Consider the following 24,881-nt stretch of genomic DNA (forward strand, 5'->3'; position numbering starts at 1 on the left):
ATTTTGAAAATACGGCATATCCTTAAAAATTTAAGGAAATCATACAATTTCAAACACTCCATATTCATCGAAAATACAAGAAAACTCGAAAAGAAAATGAATAGGAAGACTCTGGAATTATTTTCCCTTTAAATAAACCATGTGCTCAAAGGGGGATCAAGTGTCACCCATTTTAAAAAAAATACATCCTAGGACATGCTTCCATAAAAACACAGTTTTGAAAACTTTAACAATAATTTAAAGGCCTTCTGTTATGTATCAACTTGCAATAGATGTTTACCTGCCATTTTGTACAGAAATCGGTTCTAGTTTTGTGTTTTTTTCTTAAAGTTTCAGGTAAATTAAGAAAAGAGGATCAAGTCTCCCCAGTCTCCCCTACGGTGAAGTTTAAATCAAACAAACACTATTTATATATTTCATGTTTCACTTCAGCTAACCTGAAAACAGTACCTTCCACCCACGAACAATATAGATTGTGTTGTGGTTCCGTGATTCGATGGTAAGGACACATTATTCATTGAAGTCACTTAAAATTACCATTCAGATTTGTTTAGGTACCGTAATCCGGGGTAACATTGATCAGAATTTTCTATCTTTCTTGAATAATTCTCTTGGTAAAGCAAACGTTACATGTTTTATATTTTAAAAACAAGTACTGGCTCTCTGAGTATGTGTTAAGTTACTCGAAAAAGTATTGTAAAACTTTAAAACATGTTTAAATTGGTTTTTTAATCTGATTTTTGATTTTGTTGATTTGGGGTAACATTGATCATGTCAGTGATCAATGTTCATTTGTGTTGAAAATACCCTTACTTACTAAATTCAGGGTCGCTGATTTCGAATATGTTGTCCAAATTCTTACAAATTATGTACTTTTTAAGTTATTTCAGGATTAAAATCCTCTAAACCACGAATAACGCCTAAAGGTAGGCAATGGCTTAAGGAATTAATAGCCGCCTTTTAATAAATCGTATATTTTGATGAAAAACAGCATTTTCATAAAAGTTTCGTTTATTAAATCCAACTCTAGGATATCATATTGAAGTAATACAGTGATTTCGAACCTCATATTGTATCTAGTATTCACGCCAAGCATGAATGTTTGACAATGTATCTCAATGCGTTACGAGACACAGTTATGGAAAAATCGATTTAATTCAATGTTTAAGAAGTTCAATTTTCATAAATTGCATGTCCTTTAATAGCTGAATGATAGCAGATTACGATATACCATTCGATAGCAGGACCTGATTCAATGTAAAATGCTTGTTTGAACATTTCATGAGGTGGGTCAAGCCGATCAATGTTACCCCGCTGATCAATGATACCCCGGATTACGGTACCCGCAATTTGTAGAAAAATCTAATTAGAACTAGTTCCTGCTCCGAAGCCAACCCGATTATAGAATGGTAAATCCTATTAGATCCATACATTACGAAAGTCGCTAAAATTGTATGAATTGTTACAGGCGATAGTTTTCCTGTGAATTGGATTGAATTCAAGAGTACTCAAGAAGAATGAGATCACTAAACGTAAGATTTATCTATAACATCTATAAAAATTTGTATAATGAACTACATATTTGATTACAGAAAGTTTTTAATATACGCCGTTATTAAGAACCTGGAACGATCTTATTCTTCGTTGACCGTTGTCAACAATTGCAAAACAGGAACATTTTTAGGTCAAACATAAACAAAATTTCATTGAATCAAAAAAGGTCGCGTCTACGTGATACGTGCATAGAGCTGCAAATGCTCTGCTAGGGGAATTGTGGGTAAAATGAACAGGGTGGTGTTTTACAGCATTTAAGCTATTTTTGCATATTTTAACGATTGGGTTCTATGCAGCAACATAAATTATTGTACTTCTGCTGATATTGGGCTTAAAAATTAGCTAAACCACTTAAAAATTAGGAAAATAGCGAAAATCATGCAAATAATATGGTCTGATGCAAAATTGAGCTAATCGTAATTAAGGTCAATTCGTTCATTATTCGCAAATTTCTACATGTGTGATACCATTACTCCTAAAACAAAATTTTAGTGAAGAAAAAAAATAGTTATTATTTTTAATAAAAAATTAGAAGTAACCTTTAGAACAAACAGAGCTTGGGGGTAAAATGAACAGTTGATTCAAACTTTACATATTTTTTACAAGATTTTGCTCAAACTTAATATACTGAAATCTCTAACGTACATCGTTACATAAATAGAGTAAAAATTTAAGAAAACATATCTTACTTCAACAAAATAAGATTGTTATTAGAAAATCCGCCTGTTTTAGTACATTTTTTCAAATAATTATTTCAGTACATTGCAAACTTTATATAAGAAGTTTAAAAATCGTAACACATACAATTTACATCAAATTTACTGACATGTAATTGAAAATATCGAAACTACACGTTTAAATTAACTTTTAAATATATGTTCATTTTACCCCCATCGATTGTTCATTTTACCCTCACTGTTTTTCGCTACTCGGTTTTTCTAGCATTTTTTCAAATCGAAAAAAAATTAAAAAAAAAACTAGTTTTGAACAATTTTTTCTCATAGAATGTTTAGAACATAATACCATCTACGATATAACATGGCAAAATAGAAAGATTTTAAAATATTTCCATTGAAAACGACGCCAAACGCTTAGGGTGTTATGTCTCTCCCATTTTCGCCTTTTCCTGCCTTTCAAATCGCGTTTAGCTAATCTTCTTTACATGCATAAAAAAGCTAGGATTGTGCTCTAGCTGTTTGTGCAAATAGATTAAAATAACTTATTAAAATAAGTGAGTTATCCGCGGTTGCACATATATTTGACATTTTTCGCAATCACTCGCCTTGGCAATGCTCATGAATATTTTGTGGGGAAGCGAAAACTATCAAGTGCTCACTTGACTGCCATCGACGCTGCTTTTGATGGTACTGGTGCTGCCGTTGTTTTGTTTTAATTTACTGCCTGTATCGATGAACCAAAAACAGAAAAAAGTCTTTTTGCCGTCCCTGGAGCGTTGGTGATCTTCTATTTTTGGGTGACAAGTTGCAAGTCAATGCGGAAAAGGAGTAGAAAGTGTTGATTGCAATCGCTTGTATCCACATCAGACCGAAAAAACCTCTGCGTCTGCACAAATTCATACGGATGTCAGAGTGTTAGTAGGATATGGTTGGCAGAGGATCCACAGATTAGTGCGTGTATGCTAGGCGTAAGGGGATAGATTAGTGTAATTTTACTATGAAACTAATGCGGTACTGTTCACTTGATTGTACATATAACTTGTAGGCGTTGACACTGTACTGTGAAAGTTGGAAGGAAGGGAAACGGTTATTCAACCGTTTCTGGTTCTAGCAATAGTTGTAAAAAAACATATGGATATACATAAGTCGTATGTGTAGAGAGGCGGGCGTATAGAATGTATATAGAAAGTATATAGAGTCGCCAAGTATAGTATTAGAAAGTATATAGAAATACAGGGGATAGACAAAATGATCGGGACAGGCAAAATTTTCACTTTTCAAAAAATGTTCAACTAGCTGTAACTTTTCGAAAAGTGCATCAAATATTTTCAAATTTTTACTGTAAGTTCCTCAACTAGTTGTGTATCAGTGGACAAAATTTAGAAAAGATCGGACAATTCTTCACGAAGTTATAACGATTTTTTGAAAAAGGTAAAATTATCCGATAGCCAACTTTGAGCTGTTATATCTCCGGATTCAATGAACCGAATGCAATGAAATTTTGTCCATTTATGACTTATATAATCTGCAGTGGCATACGTGGGACCGCGCATAACTTGCGAACGGAAGGTCCGATATTGGTCGTCTTAGTTTTGTTCTCTTAGTGTTCACCCAAGGAAGGTTTATGAGGCAAAAAACATGGAAAAATTGAGAGTTTTTGAAAAGCGATCTTCCATACATTTTAACCGGGGACTTGGTCTTGGCTAGAAACTTGAAACGTCAAAAAACGCAGTAGGCAAGACAAAGTTTGCCGGGTACAGCTAGTATGCTATGAAAAACCATTGACTTAACTTAATATTCTTAATACGGAAGAAAGTTATAACGATTATATTATTTTTCTAAAAAAACATCAAATTATCTAAAACATCAACATCGTTTCAAAATCCAAGATGTAAATTATAGTTCATTTAGTTTCCCTCTAAATGACTTATATATAAATGCGTTTTGAAGGAAAGTAACAACATAGCCGCCAATAAATTGAAAAAGTAATGGGATGCATATTAAAAATAGACCAATTTACTAAAAAAATCGTAAAAAAAATCGCTATAACTTTTTCGCTTGTTAAAAATTTCAAGTTAAGTTGAATGTTTTCCAGAGTTCATTATATAAGTCATGAATGGTCAAAATTTCATTGCAATCGGTTCATTGAATCCGGAGATATAACAGCTCAAAGTTGACTATCGAATAATTTTATCTTTTTCAAAAATCTTTATAACTTCGTGAAGAATTGTCCAATCTTTTCAAATTTTGTCCACTGATACACATCTAGTTGAAGAACTTACAGTAAAAATTTGAGAATATTTGATGCACTTTTCGAAAAGTTACAGCTAGTTGAACATTTTTTGGAAAGTGAAAATTTTGCCTGTCAGCCCCAAAAACAAAGCAAATAGCGCTTACTTGCTTCATTCGTCGGGCACCTGCCGATTCCCAAACTAACTGTGGCAGTTTACATTTTTCTGTTAAACGTGAACGAACTCTGCCCCTGGTTGACCTCGCAACGCTACCACAATAAGGAACTACCCATTCATTTCTCGTGTTGACCTTTGCATAAGTTAATTTCCACCCAGCACGGTATGAATGAGTATCGGCACGCGGAATACTCCGTTAAAAGTTCCAGGCACCACTTAGTGTGAACAGAGAAAATTAGCCCCTGTCAGCAGTAATGTGAGTGCCTTCGGTATTGCTTCTTTAGAGTATCTGTCTGTTAGCCAAAAACAAAATGTACAATATATAATATATAATATATAATATATAATATATAATATATAATATATAATATATAATATATAATATATATAATATATAATATATAATATATAATATATAATATATAATATATAATATATAATATATAATATATAATATATAATATACTAGCTGGCCTGGCAAACTTTGTCTTGCCACGCTGTGGTGGTTTGACAACTGTTGAGGTCATTTCGGCACAGCACTCTAGATTGGCTTCATTCCCATCTGGTTGATTTTCTTCCCAGTTCATAAAAATCAGTACTTTATCAATTTTCTTACTTTCTTGGCTGATTTTCGTAATTTTTAATACTTATAAACACAGCCACCACGAATACGAATCGAACCATGCAGGGGTCATGCTGATCGGTTCATCCGTTCCTGAGTTTTGTTGCCTCAAAGGAACTTCAAACTCATTTTTATATATATAGATAGATAGATATATAATATATATAATATATAATATATATATATATATTATATATAATTATGGTTGTCATTACTGCAATCCGCTTTTCAGTGTAGTTTAAGATCAACACTGCATTTCAAAAGTATTTAGTAACTTGATATGTTTGTATGCTAAAACTCAACAAATACGATGTTTAGAAATTATTATGTTAAATTAGCTCACGAAAAACCCGAACTACTTATATTTTTGGGTGAAATTTACCAAAAAATTGAGTATATCGAATAAACTAGCTCCCCTAATAAACAAATAGAGATGCATCGACTCAAGGGGAATCTTGGGCCAAATAAGCCAATTTCGGGAAAATGTAATTTTACTCAAATTTGAGTTGTTTTTTTTTTAAGGGGAGCGGGGATCTTGGGTTGAATTTACCTATTCTTGAGTATGTTTTTTAAAGGAGGAAAAGCAATTCATCTTGTGCGGTTTATTTAAATTTATCTTTTGGGTCGAAATACGGGTTTACGTTAATAGAACTCAAGTATGACGGTTCCGTGAATTAAAAAAATCTTGCTTTTAAACTTATAGTTGGGAATTCTGTATGAAGTAATGTTTGATGTTAATATTGATATCTTCAGACATCCAACCGACAATGTAGGCTCTGCCCAATAAGCACAAGTTGTACCAGTTACAAAAAACTGACATAATATATCATTCAATTATGATTGTGGAGTACTAAGCAAACAGAATAGAAAAGGAACTTATCAGAATTGACAAATAAATTGGCCTTATAAGCCTAGTTTCTCCAAGGAAGAATTTGAACGAACTTCTACAGATTTTTCGATAAATCTTCCATGGACTCTTGCTGAAATCAATCCTAGGATTTGTTTAAAAAATCTTTCACGAGCTCCTGATAAAATCTTCCAGAGATTTTTAAAAGAAATTCTGCCAGGGACTTCTTTGGAAACTGCTCGTAGATTTACTTCAAAAAGTCATCCAGGGGATCCTTACGAAATTCAGTCAGAATTTTCTTCAGGTATTTTTTTCAAATCCATCTGAAATTTCTTCAGCGATACTTTGCTTTACTTTACCTCTTGAATATTACTATAATTACTTCAGAAATTTCGGCAGGGATTTCTTCAAAAGTTGTTCCATGGATTTTTCAGAAGTTGTTCCAGCAGTTCCTTCAGGAATTGTTCAAGCGGTTCCTTCAGAGATTCCTCCAGGAACTCATCCCCGGAAATGTACACGTGTAGTGACACTGGAATCCGGGAATCTTAACTAACTAGCTCTGATTCTACCATTACAGCACTAGAAATATTTTATGACACATTTTGTCATATGAGTCTAATATGGGTGCTCCACAAAATAATTTATTGATATAAAGTGCTCCACGAGTCAAAAGTGCTGAAAACCCCTGCATTATAAGTCATCATGATACAAACTGCAAGTATTAAACTGATTGAATATTACAAATTTTATCATTTAAAAAAATGTACATAAAATCGAGGTAAAATGTACATAAAATCGAAGTACATAAAATCGAGGGTCTATATAATCGAGGGTCCACTAAATCGAGGTATACCTGTATCCTTTTTCCCGTTCAAAAATCGTACAATGAATCAGTGCGATGTGCAAATGTATGCGCTTTTGCAAGCACACGTATTTTTCGCGTGTAAAATTGACAATTTCACCAGAAAAATACAATTGCCAGTCAATTTTAGGACGAAACACATGTCCATTTTACTTAAGAGATACTCTTTTCCAATCAACATTGTCATGTTTCTGATCCGCCATCATTTTCCATAATTATTATGACGAATGTAACTTTGAGTTTATTTTTCTATAGGAGCGTAAACAAACTATATTACACATTGGTGACCATATAATCTCTTATGCGACGATCGACATGTTGCACAAAGGCTCCACCTCCTGCGCTTTTTCGGTGACATAGCTGTAGAAGTCGACGACATTTGAAATCGATTTTTTGAATTTGTCGCGTAGAAATTACCGTGATTTAGTTGTAACAAAGTGTGCTGCTTGGGTACATGGTTCCTTCAAAAATTCATCCTTAAAATTCCTTCAAAGATTTCTCTAATATTCCATTCCAGGATTTCTCCAGAAGTTCCTTTAAAGATGTCTCTAGTAATTTCTTCAGATATTCATCCAGGAAGATTCAGCGATGCCTTTGATTTGATGTTGTTTTTTTTCAGAAGCTTTTACAGGACCGATCCACAGATCGACAGGAGTACCTTAAGAAATTCCTTCATTAGGATTCAGGGATGCCGCCTTAAGATCCATCAGTAATTCATCCAGAGATTTTTCACGGATTCGCATATTAGGTTTTTCAGAGATTAGTTCCTTCTGGAGTTCCTACAGGAGTTTCTTTAGGAATCAGTCAAGAAGTTCCTTCAGAGATTTCTCCAGGAGATTCAGGAATTTTTCAAGAATTCTAATCAGGAATTTCTCTTTGTGTTCCGTTAGGGATCGCTCCAGTAGATCCTTCAAGGATCACTCTAAGAGTTCTATCAAGGGCTCCTACCGGAATTGCTTCTGGTATCCCCCCTGGAATTTTCTCAAGGATCTCTCCTGAAATTCCTACAGGAATTCCTTTAGGAATTTTTCCGGGATGCTTCATGCAGATTTTCCAAAGATTCTTTCAAGTGTTCTTTTATGTATTTCTCTAGAAGCTCCTTCAGGTATCCTTACCAGAGTTCCTTCGAGGATTCATGTAGTATAGTAGTTTTCTCAGGGATTACTCCAGAAGCTTCTTCAGTGATCTTTCAAGGAGTTCTTTCAGGGGTCTCCCAAGTAGTTTCATAAGGATTTAGGGATACCTCCAGATGAATCTTAAGGAAATCCCTCAGCCATTCCAACAGGAGTTCGCTCAGGTATTGTTCTAGAAGTCCCTTCAGAGCTTTTTCCAGGAGGATTCAGAAATGCCTCCTGGAATTGCTTTAGGACTTCCTTCAGAAGTTTCTTTTTAGGAATTAGTCTAGGAGTTCTTTCGGGAATCCTTCTGAAGTTCCTTTAGGAATTCCTACAGGAGTTCCAACAGAAATTAGTCCAGACGTTCCTACAGAGATTCCTCCACAAGTTTCTGGGATTTATACAGATGTTTCTTCAAAAAAAATCTTCTGAATTCCTTCATGGATTCCCCCAGAAGGTCCTTCAGAAATGTCTGCAGGAGTTCCTTCAAAGATCTCTTCAGGATTTCCTTCAGAGATTCGTAGAGGAGCATCCAAGGATACCTCCAGGAGAGTCCTTGGATTCTCAAAGTTCGTTTGAGATTCTTCCAGGAGTTCTTTCAGGGATCCTGGAAATATTTCGTAGATTCCTTCTTGAATTCCTTCGTGGATTTCTCCTCCGAGAAATCCTTTGAAGATCATTCTCGAATACCTTTGGAAATTCCCGCTGGAGTTCTTTCGGCGATTCCTCCAAGAATTTTTTTTGAGGATTCTTCCTAAAATTCCTTCGGGGATTCAGTCTGGGAATATTTTGAAGATTCCTCCCGAGTATCCTACGGAGATTCCCCCTGGAATTTGGACTTCTTTGGGCGATTCTTCCTAAAAATCCTTCGGGGATCTCTGTTAGAATTTCTTTGGGGAAAGATTCCCCCTGAAAATCATTCTAGAATTTCTCCTAAAATTCCTTCGGGGTTACGTCTTGATTTTTGTTTTCTCGAGGATTCCACCAGCAAATCCATCAGATGTTTCTCCCGGAGGAACTCCTTCAGGAACTCCCCCTGGAATTCCTGCAAGATATTTCCTGTAATTCACTCGGGGATTTCTCCAAGAATTCCTTCGGGGACTCCTCCAGTAGTTCCTTCAAGAACTCTTCATGGAAATCTTTCCAAGAGTCTTCTTAAAATTCCTTCGGGGATTCTTCCTGGACTTCCTTCAGAGATTCCTCATGAACTTCGTTTGGGGATTCCTTCTGGAATTTCTTTGGAGATTCCTCCTGGAAATTTTTACCCTTACCTGGAAATATTCCCTCTGGAAATCATTTAAAGATTCCTCCTGAAATTACTTTGGGGTTTCTTAACGAAATTCTTTCAAGGATTCCTAAGGGGAAATTTTTCAGTGATTGATCCTTAATTGAAGATCCTTCTCGAATATCTTTGAAGATTCTTACTGGAATTTCTTTGAGGATTCTTCCTGGAAATCCTTCGGAGATTCTTCCTGAAAATCCTTCAGAGATTACTCCCGGAGGAATTCCTCCGGGTACTCCCCTTGGAATTCCTGCAGGATTTTTTCCTGTTATTCTCTCATGGATTTCTCCTCGAATCCCATCGGGGATTCTTCCAAGAATTCCTTCGGGGATACCTAGTGGATATTTTTCGATGATTCCTCCTAAAAATCCTTCAAAGATCCTTCTAGAATGCTTTTGGAAATTGCTTCCAGATTCCTCCAGAATTTTTTTTTCGGGAATTCCTCCAGGACTTCCTTCAGGCATTCCTCCTGGACTTCTTTCGAGAATTCTTCTCGGGAGTTAAATAGCTTCTGAAGCTTCTAAGAAAACAAAACGAAAACAAAGGTACTATGTTCAGACCTGGTTCACTGACCCTAACATAAAAGTCCAACAAGTGAAGTTGGATAAGTAGAGTGGTTGACAGGTCATAGTAAGAGACTCAACTGTATGGGTCACCGCTTTGAATAAATATGCGCCCTATATCTAAGAACAGACATAAGATTAAGAAAAAAAACGGAAAGCCCAAAATTATTACAGCACAAGCTAACAAAGCAATCTACAGTAAAAGCTTTACGATACCGTTTCGTCAGCGGAGAATTTAAATTAGATCCCTCCGATTGCAAAATGGTGCCCTCAATCGAATCAGCCTTTATCCCCTTACACACCGTACCGGTTTGAGGGGTAAATGGAATGAAATTGGGGGATGAAATTAGCCTCCTTGCAGAGACAAAGCGAGCGTGTGGCAAGAAGTTCTGAGCCAATGCTTATCAACCCCCGAGGGCGTGAAATCAGTCCCGTAGAATTTTAAATCGATTTCGTGTGTAAGCTCCCCACGGCGTGTATATGGTGAAGGTTTATCACAAAAAATTAGGCATCGCCAAATCCGCCGTTTTTCGAAAATATGGACTTCTAGCTTTCATTTAACGTGTTCCCCAAAAAAATCCACCGAGGGATCCCGAACAACTTTTTCAGAATACTGTTTTTCCCCATACAAAATGCACGGTTCCAAATTAATCCCTATTTCTACTTAACAAACATACCCAATTTTTGTATGAAAAAGTTCCCCCGATGGAATATTTCGATGTTGGGCTTGAATGAAAGCTAGTAGCGTCAACTTTCACGTAGCGTAAAAATTAGCGATGCCCATTTTTTTGTAATAAATTTGTTCTACCAGACACACCGTGTCCCGAACGAATGGACGGTCAAAATAAAATTGCGACGAGTTTCTGACATAAACACTCCGGTTGCAGTAGGATGAATTAGTCTACTTATAACCCTCTTTTCCAAAAGTGGAATCTGTTTTCAAAATAGTTGAAAAAACGTCAATTTTTCATCGCTTTCATCTCGTCAGGTTGAATGAAAATTAAACAACAACAATGCAATGTCAATCAGCAGGGATGTTCGTGACCCGTTGATGTTATAGTCACCAAATTCCGGTTTGATGTGCGATACAGAAAATACCGTTGAAAGATTTTTTCTTCTTGGACGTCGTCCACACAAGCCACAATTACCTGCACCTTGCAGTCCTGGCAAACGTTATCCGTATAGGTGTCATCCCGAACTCCCGGACGTAATCAATTGCGCCACTATGCGATGACTGTGACTATGTGTAACTCCAGAGTTGATTTACATTCTGGTCCTCTTGGCCTTTAGGACCACCCGGACAACAGTCTCGTCCGAATATCTATGTTCTTTAAAGATCTTATTCTTCAGATGAGGATCAGACTTTTGAATTGGTCCACTGTAATGTATTAAAGCACTTAGTCTTCAAAAATTTAGAATTCCAGCATACGTCAGGAAATCATTTGCTTCGTTTTTGGTATTCCGGGTTACTCGACGACCGACTGGAACCACTATCTTGAAAGCCTAGACATTCTATCATCTGGATCAAACGAGCGTTTCGCTCCTCCATCGGCTGGTTTGGTCATACGACCTATTCGTACAGTTCTTCTATCTTGGATCTAGAAAACGTAGAGCTTCCCCCAACATGATCAATTCATAGCTCAATTATTGTATAAACTAAGCCACATCCAGATTTTCCCATAGTAACTACCTGAACAATAAGTCATTTTCCCCTATTACTCACCTCGGGCGTCACGAAGTAGCTGGGGCTCTTCTCGATGGTAATCTGGCCGCGGAACGAGTGAGGCATCTTCTTCCGGTACCATTCCAGCCCCTTGAGATAGTTTTCGTCGCGGTCGAAGAAATGAATCTCGCCCGCCGCCTTCTGGATCCGCGGATGAAGATACAGCATCTCCAGCAGCGCACGTGTGCCACATTTTCTCACTCCAATTATCAAACACTGATGGTGGGTGGTTGGGTTTCATAGGTGGGCGCCGCGCGAAAATGTAAAATGGGACATGGAAAGAAAAACGGCAAAAGAGAAAACACATTTTCCGATATGAATGCAATTTCCAACAATAAATTCAACTGCCAATAAATTACTTGTGGAAGTCTTCTGCTCGTCTTGGGGAAATGGATCCTGTTGGGAAATACCACGGGATGATTAATCGTCGGTGGATGTGGAATGTGATTTGTTAGTATGGCGATCTTGTTTTCGGATATGGCTGTTGCCGCCTGAAACGAGAGAGCAAGAAAAGGGAAGCGAAGTTAAGTACGAGTACAATTACTCAGCAACAATTTAAACTGGTGTAGTTGAAAGGGGTTCCATTTCCGTTTTCCATGCACGTGCACAAAAACCAAGTATTACCGTTTTTATATTGGAGATGCGAAGAATATTTGCTCCTTAGAGCACAACTACATCAAATATTACACAATAATGTTGGTTATGTTATGGACATTAGCGTGGGTCTTCGGAACCGTTTTCTCAGATCAAAACTTTTTTGGGTCCGTTTCGGGTCTTGAGTATGTGTGCGATCGGTTGCGTCTACACTTTGCGCATTGCAATTGAAATTTGCGATTGGACGGCTCGTCAAACTCGAACAGATCTTCCACTGTGCTAACACACACCGACTAGTAGACGCTGTGGTGAAGACCTCCTTCGTCAAGGAGCTGGCGAACCGTGCTGAGGTGGAAGCGTAGAAGATCAATGAAGCGCCATTAAGAATGGTTTCATCGCCACCGGTGAGAATCATTTGAGTGAGCTATGCAACCAGGAAAACCAGTAGATCACATATGACATCTGGAGGAAGATAGAGGAGCGAAGGAACGCAAAAGAGTGGGGGAACTCTCGGACGAAGGTGAGAAAGCCGCAAATACCGGTGACATTCGTCTTCTCTACGATGTCTAAGGTGGCCGTAGTAGGACTAAGATGAATGCTAGGATGCCCGTGTAGGACAAGTATGGACAGCTATTGACCGATCCTGCTGACCAGCTGAAACGCTGATTTGAACACTTTCGAAACCTTTTGTCAAGTGTCGTCCACGCCACCAACACTTCAGCATGATCCGCTAAGGGTTCGAAGCTCCATTGCAGGAGATAGAAACAGCCATTCGTAGCATGAAATCGAACAGAGCTCCGGGGGTCGATCGCATATCAGCTGAGTTACTCAAAGCTGACCCCGTAGTATCGACACAACTGCTGCACCAATTATGCTGCAACATCGTGACAATCACGGTCGACTGGATGCAAGGGGTCTTAGCACAGAGAACAGACGTTAAAGCTCGAACAAAAATACGTCGAAATCGTGTGTAAAGAATTTAAATGTACCTCAACGCCACCAATGGAGACTGCCCTATATATAAAGTCGATTTGACCCCACGATGGCAGTGTTCATCGTTAAAATAAACTAGCCCACAAAGCGACACGAGCGCCAAACGGGCAAAAACGGCGAGCACTGGAAACAAATATGACAACACAACAATGTAAGTGATGGGACGCTAGCGCCGCTCAACGGGAGCTTAACCACATACTCTGAAATGACCGTTGCAAAGTTTTACACAAGGCAGAAAGCGAAGATAGACGTCTGTTCTCTGTGGTCTTAGTAAAGATACCTAAAAAGCGTGACCTGACTGTATGCGATAATTTGCGGGTATCATGTTGCTATCAAAGACGCATTTTACGCGCAGCTCGAACGCGAGTACGACCGCTGCCCAAACCACGACGTCAAGATCATCATAGGGGATCTAAACGCTCAGGTAGGCCAGGAGGAGAATTCAGACCGACGATTGGAAAGTTCAGCGCCCACCAGCTGACGAACGAAAATGGCCTACGCCTCATCGATTTCGCCGCCTCCAAGAACATGGCCATTCGTAACACCTTCTTCCAGCACAGCCTCCCGTATCGTTACACCTGGAGATCACCACAACAAACGGAATCGCAAATCGACCACGTTCTGATTGATGGACGGCACTTCTCCGACATTATCGACGTCAGGACCTATCGTGGCGCTAATATCGACTCCGATCACTACCTGGTGATGGTTAAACTGCGCCCAAAACTCTCCGTTATTAACAACGTACATTACCGGCGGCCGCCCCGGTACGATCTAGAGCGACTGAAGCAACCGGATGTCGCCACCGCATACGCGCAGAATCTCGAGGCAGCGTTGCCGGACGAGGGTGTGCTCGATGTGGCCCCTCTAGAGGACTGCTGGAGTACAGTGAAAGCAGCCATCAACAACGCAGCCGAGAGCACAATCGGGTACGTAGAACGGAGTCGACGAAACGATTGGTTCGACGAGGAGTGCAGAGCGGTTCTGGAGGAGAAGGATGCAGCGCGGGCGGTAATGCTGCAGCATGGAACCCGACAGAATGTGGAGCGATACAGACAGAAGCGGAAGCAGCAGACCCGTCTCTTCCGGGAGAAAAAGCGCCGCCTGGAAGAAGCGGAGTGCGAGGAAATGGAACTGCTGTGCCGTTCACAGGAAACACGCAAGTTCTACCAGAAGCTCAACGCATCCCGCAAAGGCTACGTGCCGCAAGCCGAAATATGCAGGGATAAGGAAGGGAGCCTCCTGACGGACAAACGTGAGGTGATCGAAAGGTGGAAGCAGCACTTCGACGAGCACCTGAATGGCGAAGAGAATGTAGGCACGGAGGACCAAGGCAGCGGAGGAAATGACTATGTTGGTGCAGCAGAGGACGGGAACGAACCAACTCCCACGCTGAGGCAAGTTAAGGATGCCATCCACCAGCTCAAAAACAACAAAGCGGCTGGTAAGGACGGTATCGCAGCAGAACTCATCAAGATGGGCCCGGAAAAGTTGGCCACCTGTCTGCACCAGTTAGTAGTCAAGATCTGGGAAACCGAACAGCTACCGGAGGAGTGGAAGGAAGGGATAATCTGTCCCATCCACAAGAAAGGCGACAAGTTAATGAGTGAGAACTTTCGAGCGATCACCGTTTTGAATGCCGCCTACAAAGTGCTATCCCAGATCATCTTCCGTCGTCTTTCACCTAAAGTAAATGAGTTCGTGGGAAGTTACCAAGCCGGTTTCATCGACGGCCGGTCGACAACGGACCAGATCTTCACCGTACGGCAAATCCTCCAGAAATGCCGTGAATACCAGGTCCCAACGCATCACCTGTTCATCGACTTCAAAGCGGCATACGACAGTATCGACCGCACAGAGCTATGGAAAATTATGGACGAGAACAGCTTTCCCGGGAAGCTGACTAGACTGATAAGAGCAACGATGGACGGTGTGCAGAACAGCGTAAGGATTTCGGGTGAGCTATCCAGTTCATTTGAATCTCGACGGGGACTACGACAAGGTAATGGACTTTCCTGCCTACTATTCAACATCGCCCTGGAAGGTGTTATGCGACGAGCCGGGCTCAACAGCCGGGGTACGATCTTCACGAAATCCAGCCAATTTGTCTGTTTTGCGGATGACATGGATATTATTGCCAGAACATTTGGAACGGTGGCAGAACTGTACACCCGCCTGAAACGTGAAGCAGCAAAGGTCGGACTGGTGGTGAATGCGGCTAAGACAAAGTACATGCTGGTAGGTGGGACTGAGCGAGACAGGACAAGCCTTGTCAGCAATGTTACGATAGACGGGGATACTTTCGAGGTGGTAGAAGAATTCGTCTACCTCGGTTCCTTGCTAACGGCTGACAATAACGTGGGCCGTGAAATACGAAGGCGCATCATCAGTGGAAGTCGTGCCTACTATGGGCTCCAGAAGAAACTGCGGTCAAAAAAGATTCACCCCCGCACCAAATGTACCATGTACAAGACGTTAATAAGACCGGTGGTTCTCTACGGACACGAGACATGGACGATGCTCGAGGAGGACCTGCAAGCACTCGGAGTTTTAGAGCGACGGGTGCTAAGGACGATCTTCGGCGGTGTGCAGGAGAACGGTGTGTGGCGGAGAAGAATGAACCACGAGCTCGCTGCACTTTACGGCGAACCCAGCATCCAGAAGGTGGCCAAAGCCGGAAGGATACGGTGGGCAGGGCATGTTGCAAGAATGCCGGACAACAACCCTGCAAAGCTGGTGTTTGCAACTGATCCGGTTGGCACAAGAAGGCGTGGAGCGCAGAGAGCACGATGGGCGGACCAGGTGGAGCGTGATCTGGCGAGTGTTGGGCGTGACCGACGTTGGAGAGCTGCAGCTGCAAATCGAGTATTATGGCGGCAAATTGTTGATTCAGTATTATCATGAATTTGATGTGAACTAAATAAATGAAATGAAATGATGTTGCTGTGCATCGTTCTCAAAGTCCTCTGTAGAGTGATCCGGATACAGGAGAAGATTTATGCAACTCTCCGGTGGCAGCAGGCAGGATTCCGAGTCGGACGATCCTGTGTGGATCATTTTGTTACGCTCCGTTTCGTCTTGAAGCAAATCAATGAATACCAAGAATCTTTCTATCTATTACACCTAACTCAATGAAATGTGTAAGGACATGTGGAGCAGACCTGGTGTGATGGTTAGAACACATGACTATCACGCCGAGAACCTGGGATCGAATCCCACTCCCGACAAACTCGCAAATATTGAGTTCTTCCTTCAGAAGAGAAGTAAAGTGTGGGTCCCGAACTAGCCTAGGGCTAAAAGGCAAAATTAATACAGATAAACAAAGTACAAGACATTTTCGCGCAGATTACTGCACAACGGTATCTTGTATGTGGAGTGGAGCAAGGATGTATGATATCACCGCTACTGTTTCTCATCGTAATCGACGAGATCCTGGTAAGCCCGAATGATCGTGAACCAAATCGTGGGTTGCTGTGGCAGCCCATTACCATGGAGCACCGAAATTACTTTGAACTGGCTGATGACGTTGCTATCTTAGCTCAACGGCCCTCCATGCAGATCTTGCCGATTGCTCCTCGTTGACAGATCCTACTATCAATACATCAACAAGGCCAAATCGTTGGATGTAAACACGGTCTACCTTTCCAGCTTCACGCTAGCTGGGCAAGCAGTGGAGAATGTTGAAATACGTTTAAAGCCAAATGGCGGCTGATAGTTGCACCAGGATCGACATGGGATCAAGAAGGCGCGGGCTGCCTTTGCGAATTTTAGAAACGTATGGAAATACTAGCTGATTAGTCGACGTACCAAAATCCGAATTTTCAACTCGAACGTAAAATCTGTGCTGCTGTACGCCAGTGAAACTTGGCGTGTATCAGTGGAGAACGCAGGTCGCCATCATATAAAATTCGTGCGTGGTGGCCTTACAATTGGATCCCCAACGAGGAGCTCCATTGTCGATGTCATCAAAAGCCAATAGCGACTGCGATTTGGGAGCGAAAGTGGAGCTGGGTCAGCCACACTCTGCGCAGGGCGGAAACGAAATTTACAAGCAAGCGTTAGATTGAAACCCAGCAGGACATCGCAGCAGAGGCAGATCCAGAGGCTCATGCTACAAAAAGGAAATAAAGTTTATTTTTATCTGTATTAACGAGATTTTTAGCCCTGGGCTAGTTTATCTCGGGACCCACGCTTTACTTCCGTTCCGAAGGAAGAACTCACATTTTGCGAGATTAGCGGGAGTGGGATTCGATCCCAGGTCCTCGGCGTGATAGTCTAGTGTTCTAACCATCACACCAGGTCCGCTCCAAGGAAATAAAGGAAGTCGACAGAAATTTGACTTGGCAACAGTTTAAGGCGATGGCAGGCAATCGCCCAGGCTTGAGATCTTTCAATTCACCATTGCTGCGCAGGACTGAAAGTAAGTAAAGTTTCAATATAAATATTGTATAGATTTTTTGATGGACTTAAGATCGTTTTCAAATTTTATGTGGGTGCCTTCCTATTTCTATAGATCATTTGCTATTTTTAAGAATCGTTTCCTATTTTGTTTGGATCATTCTTTGGATCGTTTCCATTTCATTTTATGAAATTCTGGAATTTTTATTTCTAAACTTTACGAAAAGATGTGATAATTCGACTGTTCATGGTGCGAATGACTACTGTATGGTTTTCTGGTATGCATCTATGGCGTATAGAAAAATGATCAATGGATCGTTTACGCGATTCAATTTTGCAGGATTTATTCGATTTTTTCGAAGTTACGCGAATTTGGCCATTTGCAGAGGGCAAATCACGTAAAAAATCCATTGGTTTTTTTGCGCGATTTCTCAAAGTAACGCGAACTTAACGTAACGGACGCATTCATCGCGTAAAAAACGAATTTTGTGTATGAATTTCCATGTGAAAATTGTGACTACATTCAATTTGATGAATCGTGCTATACTGAATTCAATACAACTCTTTCAATAAATTACTGACAAACCGTCTCACACAGCAACCTTTAACAAAACCACTTCACCGTGGTCGGTCGTACACAGTGCACAGGAAACGGGAAAAGGAAATGAATCAAACAGACTTTCACTTACCTGTATACTGTAGACGGCACTGTCGTACAGGATGTGGAACGTAAGGAAAAGCGATAACAACATAACCGATAAGAACAGAGCCGCTAGCTTAGGACGGGATACGCCTACGATGAGGACGCACTCTGAGTGGGAGGTGTCGGGCGGCCCAATGGGCCTCATAGCCGCTTTGGGTAACCATCTGAAATAAAAAAATACAGAGAGACGATGACAAAGTTGTAGCTCATTTGGTTTGCGATAAACTTATTGGTATGATTTTGTTTTATTTTTACGTATGACTAATGCACGCTCTTAAACGTAAGAGGCACCATTTATAACTTGGAGGAGAAAATCTGCGAGAGAAAAGAGGAGATTTCTGAGCAATATCGTAATTTACATCATATATCGTCATTTCAAGACGGTTAGTAAACTCACATTCTACATCAGTGTTTCCCAAACTTGTTGGAGGAATCGCCCCCTTTGAGCTTGGGAAAAACATTTTCGCCTCCCTATTGTGAGATATTAATGTTTCCATAAGACAAGGCTGAAACTGTGCTTAGCTGAAGCCCGAAGGATTCCTCATTGACATATTCATCATCATTGTTTTCTTGTTCATAAATGAATTCCGCGTTTCGAACCCTATTGATCGTTCTTACATAAGTTTTGAAATGATGTTTGAGCTATATTCTTAAAGGTGTCAGGCCATTCGGTCGAAGGCCATTAGGCCGAATGGTCATTGAGTCTTCTTTTTGCCGTTACGTCCCCACTGAGACACAGTTTGCTTTTCAGCTTAGTGTTCTATGAGCACTTCCACTGTTATTAATCGAGAGCTTCCTTTGCCAATGACCAGTTTCCATTTTAATGAAATGAACTTTTCCTTCTTTGTAGCATAGGTTGTTCTTTCTAGTATTATTGTTTAAATAGTGTTTGAGAATAATAGTTGAACAAGATGATAACAACCAGTGCCGGATTTAGAGGGGGGCCAGGGGCCCCCACAAAACTTTACTTTACGAAATGTAAAGCAAGAATAAAAAGTAGTGCAAGAAATTTCTCTTGATTTGATTTTTGTCATAAGAAGTTCAAATTGCTGTCTATTGGCAAAATGTATGTGATATGGTGTGATTCTTTTTAGAAAGACTTCAACTATTTGTCCAGTAATTTATGAAATTTTCAATAAAACTTATTAACATTTACTTTTTTTTGTGCAATGGTTTATGAAAAGTTACCGGAAGTCCTGAAGAAAACTTTGAATGAATTTTTAGAGAAACTTCGAAACTCAGAGTCAAAAACCTCTTGCTAAATTTGCTTGTTTTTTTTTTTGTTTCAATTTTTAAACATATTTTGAAGCATTTTCTATGGAGTACTTGGAAACATTGAAGAATTTTTATTTCGAAATTTAGAGGAGTTTTCGACTTACTCAAACCGGAGAGCACCCAAACTGTTGAAACACTTTTTTAGAGAAAATCTAGCATTAAACCAAGACAGATTATTTCGAAGAGTTTCAGTCCATTTCCGCTAAATGTTTTTAAGAATTTGAACAGGAAATTCAAAGTTCCATCAGAAACTTATCATGGATTCCCTCTAAAAATTTTCAGTATTTTATATTATAATTTCCTCTTTGATTTCAGAGTTTTGTGTAAAATTCTTTTGGGAGGCTGCCAGAACTTCCCATAGTAGTCGCATTAGAACAAGTTTTTATTAAGTGTTCTTTCTTTATGGTGATCGACCTGCAACTTCTCCAGAGCTTGCAGCAGGGATTCATTATAAATCCTCTTTGGAAAACGACAACTTCGATTGTACTACAAATTTTGTTAGAAATTACTTGAAAATGTCAGCTTAAAATTATTCTTATACTCTGGCATTAATTTCTATTAAATCTGGGATCAAATGCCGCGAATACACTCGCGAAAAGCATGTATTTACTTTATATAAATATCTACGCTAGTGTTTCAAATCTGTTATGAATAAATTGTGTGGATATCAACATTATTCATAACTTTGTCTATTGTTCTCGATTCAAATTCTTTCCTAACAACATTATTATCTTCATTAACTTTTTGAAAAAAAGATTAATGTTTTTTTGTTTTTTTTTTCATATTATATGGACAAAAATATATCCTCTCTACAAAGGGCCCCCACAAAACTGTGGGCCCGGGCCCCAACATTTGTAAATCCGGCACTGATAACAACACATCCGTTTCCAGATGACTGCTAAATATCAATGAGCGATTCCACGAACAAGTGGGAAATTTTTCCAGTTTTTATTTTTTGTATTTTTTGATTTGCATGGAACCTTGCATACAAGTTTTTGGGGAACAAAAACGCCGTTTTGCATACTTGGTTCGCCATTTTGAATCTAGCCTTACTTATGAGAAGGGCCTATGAAAAATGCACATGATATCTTCAAAAAATTGTATCTCGAAAACGGTTTGTCCGATCGGTTTGGTGTCTTCGGCGAAGTTTTAGACAATTGTTGGTGCTATATGGAGAAAATATGCACGGTAAAAAAATATGTTTGGTTTTTGTGATTTGAACTAAAATATAGTTTTTCCCTCAAAAGTGACATGTCAATATTTTTTTTATTATCCTTATGTTATAGCTGACTGAAAATGCTACCTAGTGCACAGTGGGTTGTTCTGAAGAAAAATAGGTTACAATGAAAAAAAAATGTTTTAAAAAATTACGGTTTTCAAAAAAAGCTATTAAGTAAAGTCAAAAAAGTTTGTCGCCCTAATTTTATGAAAGTACATCAAATTTGCAAGAAAAAAGTACTTCGGTAACATTTTTCTAAGATGCACCGTTTAGAAGATATTACTAATTTAATATTGATTTTTTTGATAACTTAATAAGTTTTAGCCCTTTTCGAATGTACTCCGTGTTTTTCCAGTTTCAAAAGTATTTTTTTCGGAAAGATTGGAAAATTTTGAGTTAAAATGACACTGACAGCTTAAAGATTTGAGTGAAATTCTCTGCCTTAAAAGTATTTTGAAAAACAAGTTACAAAATCCCACTATCAGGAACAATGATTTCTTCCAGTGGTTTTTGGTGTATTGTGTTGAAAATGTGCATTCAACTCTTGCATATCGAAAGCTCCTCAATTAGCAAGATTCAAAAGAGCGAATAAGGCTTATTTTTCAGGGGTGGTATTTGTGCGCAATAAAAAATAACATTATACTTTGTACATCAGTTAATTTTTATTCCTGTATTTTTATCAAATTATTGTTTACACAACTTTCTTAACAATATCGAATATTTTGGCATCATTGTCAGGGCAGTTTGAATAAAGCTTTGCCTTTATTGTATTTTCTGATAGAGGAAGAAATGAGTGGAATTTTTGAGTTCCTTGAATTGTTTTTGCATTATTATATTGATTATTTAGCTGCAAAGACATATTTTCGTATTCTTCTGTAGTAGAATAACAAAATGACAACTTTGTAAGTTCTTCTTCTTTTCGTTTGTTTGCCCAATTAAACAACTCTCTTGCAGTCTTTATCGGGTGTTCGCGTTCTTTGGCTAAACTTGCTCTGGTAGCCATGCGTTTTATCGTACCTCCAATAGCATCGCATGGACCTTTTCCGTGCGATGTTGCGAAGAAATGCCATTCAGCGTCAATACCATACTTTGACTTAAACTTACAAAGGCTAGAAAAGTTTTTTCGGTTTTTATACTGTGAAGCAGCACCATCTGACATAAAATAAATTTTTTTCATGTTTTTATTTTGATCAATTTGTAAAAAGTTCATCATTTTATCAATAAACAAATTAACAGCGACTGAATCATGTCTTAGTTCTTCTGAAATTATAATGAAGCTAAAATGTTTAATTTGCCTATTTTCAGTATAATATATTACGAAAGGATGGATTGTGGCCTGTTGCACGTTCCAATGGTGTGATTGAACTTCATCCTGCAAAACGAAGCTGTAATTTTCAGAAAAGTCACAAATAGCCAAAAATTCACCATCTTGCAAGTTTTGTTTTGTAGTTTTCAAAAAATTGGATTGTTCGGTTTTTACAAAATCATGCGGAATCAAACTTTCTAATTTTGAGCTGAAAAATGTAACAAAGTCATCGGTTTGCTTTACAGTAGTTTCTAAATCACATCTGTCAGTGGTAACCCATTGTTCGAATGAAAGCTTTTCAACAAAGTTTTCTTCCAGTTGTTTCAATAAACTGTCTTCTAAAACTGAGGTATCTGGGCAGTTTTTACATCTTCGTAGATGGCAATGAGTTGTCTTATTTTCGCAAAGTAATCTATTCGTTAATGTTTTTAGATCATTCAAGACATTGTATTTTTTTAAGCTATGTAGAATTAAACTGACATTTTCATGCGTAGTGCAAACGCAAACATTATGTGGTCCTGTGATAGTCAATAGTTTACATTGCCTTGGCCGGAGGCTTGCAAATGATGAAAACCCTATTTTTACATTGACGTACACTTCATTAAAGCGATTAAAAGCTTCTCTTAATGTCATCATTAACAATCTTTTCTGAACAGCTAATCTCTTATTTCCTGTCTTTACGCTAACAAAATCTCTTTGGCCTGGCATTGCACGGCTTATATCATCGTCCTCAAAAAAGTCAAAACCAGTTCTTTTGTTTCATTACTCAAAGCTTTTCCAGAGCTTGAACCTTGAGATGAATCTAATACATTATTTTTTTCCTTTCTTGCATCTGATGCCATATTTCTACTAGTTTTAAATTCGTCTACAATTTTTTGTACTGACCATGATTTTGGTCATAAATTGATAGTTTTTCTTGCCTTGTGGCTGAATTTAAAAATTTTATTTTCATATTTTCTATGACTTCATTAAACTCGTTTGCTTTTTCTGTTTTAGCGTCTAATTTAAAAAGATTTCTTCGTACACCTTCGACGATTTCAGCGCACTTTTTTTCAGGATAGTGAACATTTTTAACCTTACCTAAATCTATAGGCGAAACACGAATAGCTGCTATTCCTCGGTTGAATATTTCGACGTCTACAGGCATCGTGAAGTTTTCATTTGATTGAATTGTGCTTAGCGTTGACGCTGATGGTATCGTGACCAAACTTTCATGCGAATCAGGTACAACAGGTATGGTCTGAACAGTTGGCATCCTTGAGCCACCGGCTACGCTTTGTTCTTCGTTTTGGGTGAGGTGAGCTCTTGAATCAATATGTAGACGGCAAGACGAACAAATACGAAAATCCTTGGTGTTCAGTGTGGATACCTTGGAAAATCCAATTGACTTTAGTTTTTGGATGATACCATCCGTGAGATATCGCAGCTCTTTCGAACACTGAATGTCTTTGAATGGACGAATACATCTGATTTTACTCATTTTGTAATCTGTAACATAGAAAATATTTTCCAATTGTTAGTTTTGAACGAAAATATCACAACACATATAATTAAAATGTGTATTTAAAACTAACCTTTGCACCAAAACGTGTTACACTTTCCTTTACAATTATTATGTTATCAAACAACACTGGATCTAGTTCAAAAACACTGGATTATTAGCTGAAATTACTATGAAATCACAATGCTTCTAGCAACCTTTCTGCATTTACTGTTTGGTTTTCCCTAGTAGATACTGGATGAATTCAGAACCGAGTCAGACATTATTATACAGCTCACGGGTATAAATCATAGAATGCTGGGTAAAGACTGCTGGAAGATAGGTAGAGTTGAACGCTCAGGTATCGTCAGGTACGAGTTTGGAGAGTTGGAGATTAGAATAACAAGCCACAGAAGTCCAATGTCGCGACTGTTCGTGTGACTAACATCTAGTTTGCCACGTCCTTATAGCGTCATTAGCGGTACTAGAAGTGTCAAATAAATTTTGTTTACCAAAACAAAAGATGCTCTTCAAGCTGGACACTTAAAAACAATCAATTATTACAATAAAAGTGATGAATTTAATTAAATAGGAAAAGTGACTACAGCGCCATTGGAGTTCTAGTGTATTTCTATTAGTTGGAGCGAGGTAGATTTGCTGGCGTAGGTATATTGTTATTGAAGAAGATTGTAAATTGTATATACCTGGAATGAATAAAGAGTGCGGCGGTTGTTGATTGAGGTATCAGTCGGCAGCCGTCTAGTTTGATGGAAGGTGACTAATATTATACTAATATTATACCAATTTTAATCAAAATTGGCTGAAATCTTGCGAAAAGCTGGAATTATACTAATGTCATCGTGTCAGACTACGTTGATTTGATCAACTTTTTTGTTTATTGATCTTTGTTCTGCCGCTTGTGTTGTGTGTAAGAGGTAGCGGTCGCGTTCGAATGAAATAAAGCAAGCTGACACCCGACCGCGACAACGAAACGAAGGCAGTGAAAAGTGTCGAATGTTTACAAGCCTGGGCCAGCGTGGCCATGGTGGACTAGTTCCAACAAAGACCATGTTTACAATCACCAACTGTACGTAGTACAGCTAACTGGTATCTAATTACCTGTATCTAATACTTATTAGCCCGTTTTCAGCAGAAGGCAATAAAAACCACTGGAAGAAATCATTGTTCTTGATAGAGGGATTTTGTAACTTGTTTCAAAATACTTCTAAGGCAGAGAATTTCACTCAAATCTTTAAGCTG

General features: G+C 38.8%; 1 protein-coding gene across 1 annotated transcript in view; it reads right to left on the reverse strand.

Annotated features, from left to right (window-relative positions):
• LOC109423748 (heparan sulfate glucosamine 3-O-sulfotransferase 5) overlaps positions 1-24,881 on the reverse strand; it is a 186,048-nt gene that overhangs the window by 30,027 nt on the left and 131,140 nt on the right. Inside the window, exons 3-5 of the mRNA XM_062852105.1 lie at positions 18,328-18,505; positions 12,013-12,144; positions 11,654-11,869 (exon numbers count right to left, since the gene is read on the reverse strand). Coding sequence (XP_062708089.1) covers positions 11,654-11,869; positions 12,013-12,144; positions 18,328-18,505 — 526 coding nt within the window. The remainder of the gene's footprint in view (positions 1-11,653; positions 11,870-12,012; positions 12,145-18,327; positions 18,506-24,881) is intronic.

Source organism: Aedes albopictus, chromosome 2, assembly GCF_035046485.1.
Source record: "Aedes albopictus strain Foshan chromosome 2, AalbF5, whole genome shotgun sequence".
NCBI classification, from domain to species: domain Eukaryota; kingdom Metazoa; phylum Arthropoda; class Insecta; order Diptera; family Culicidae; genus Aedes; species Aedes albopictus.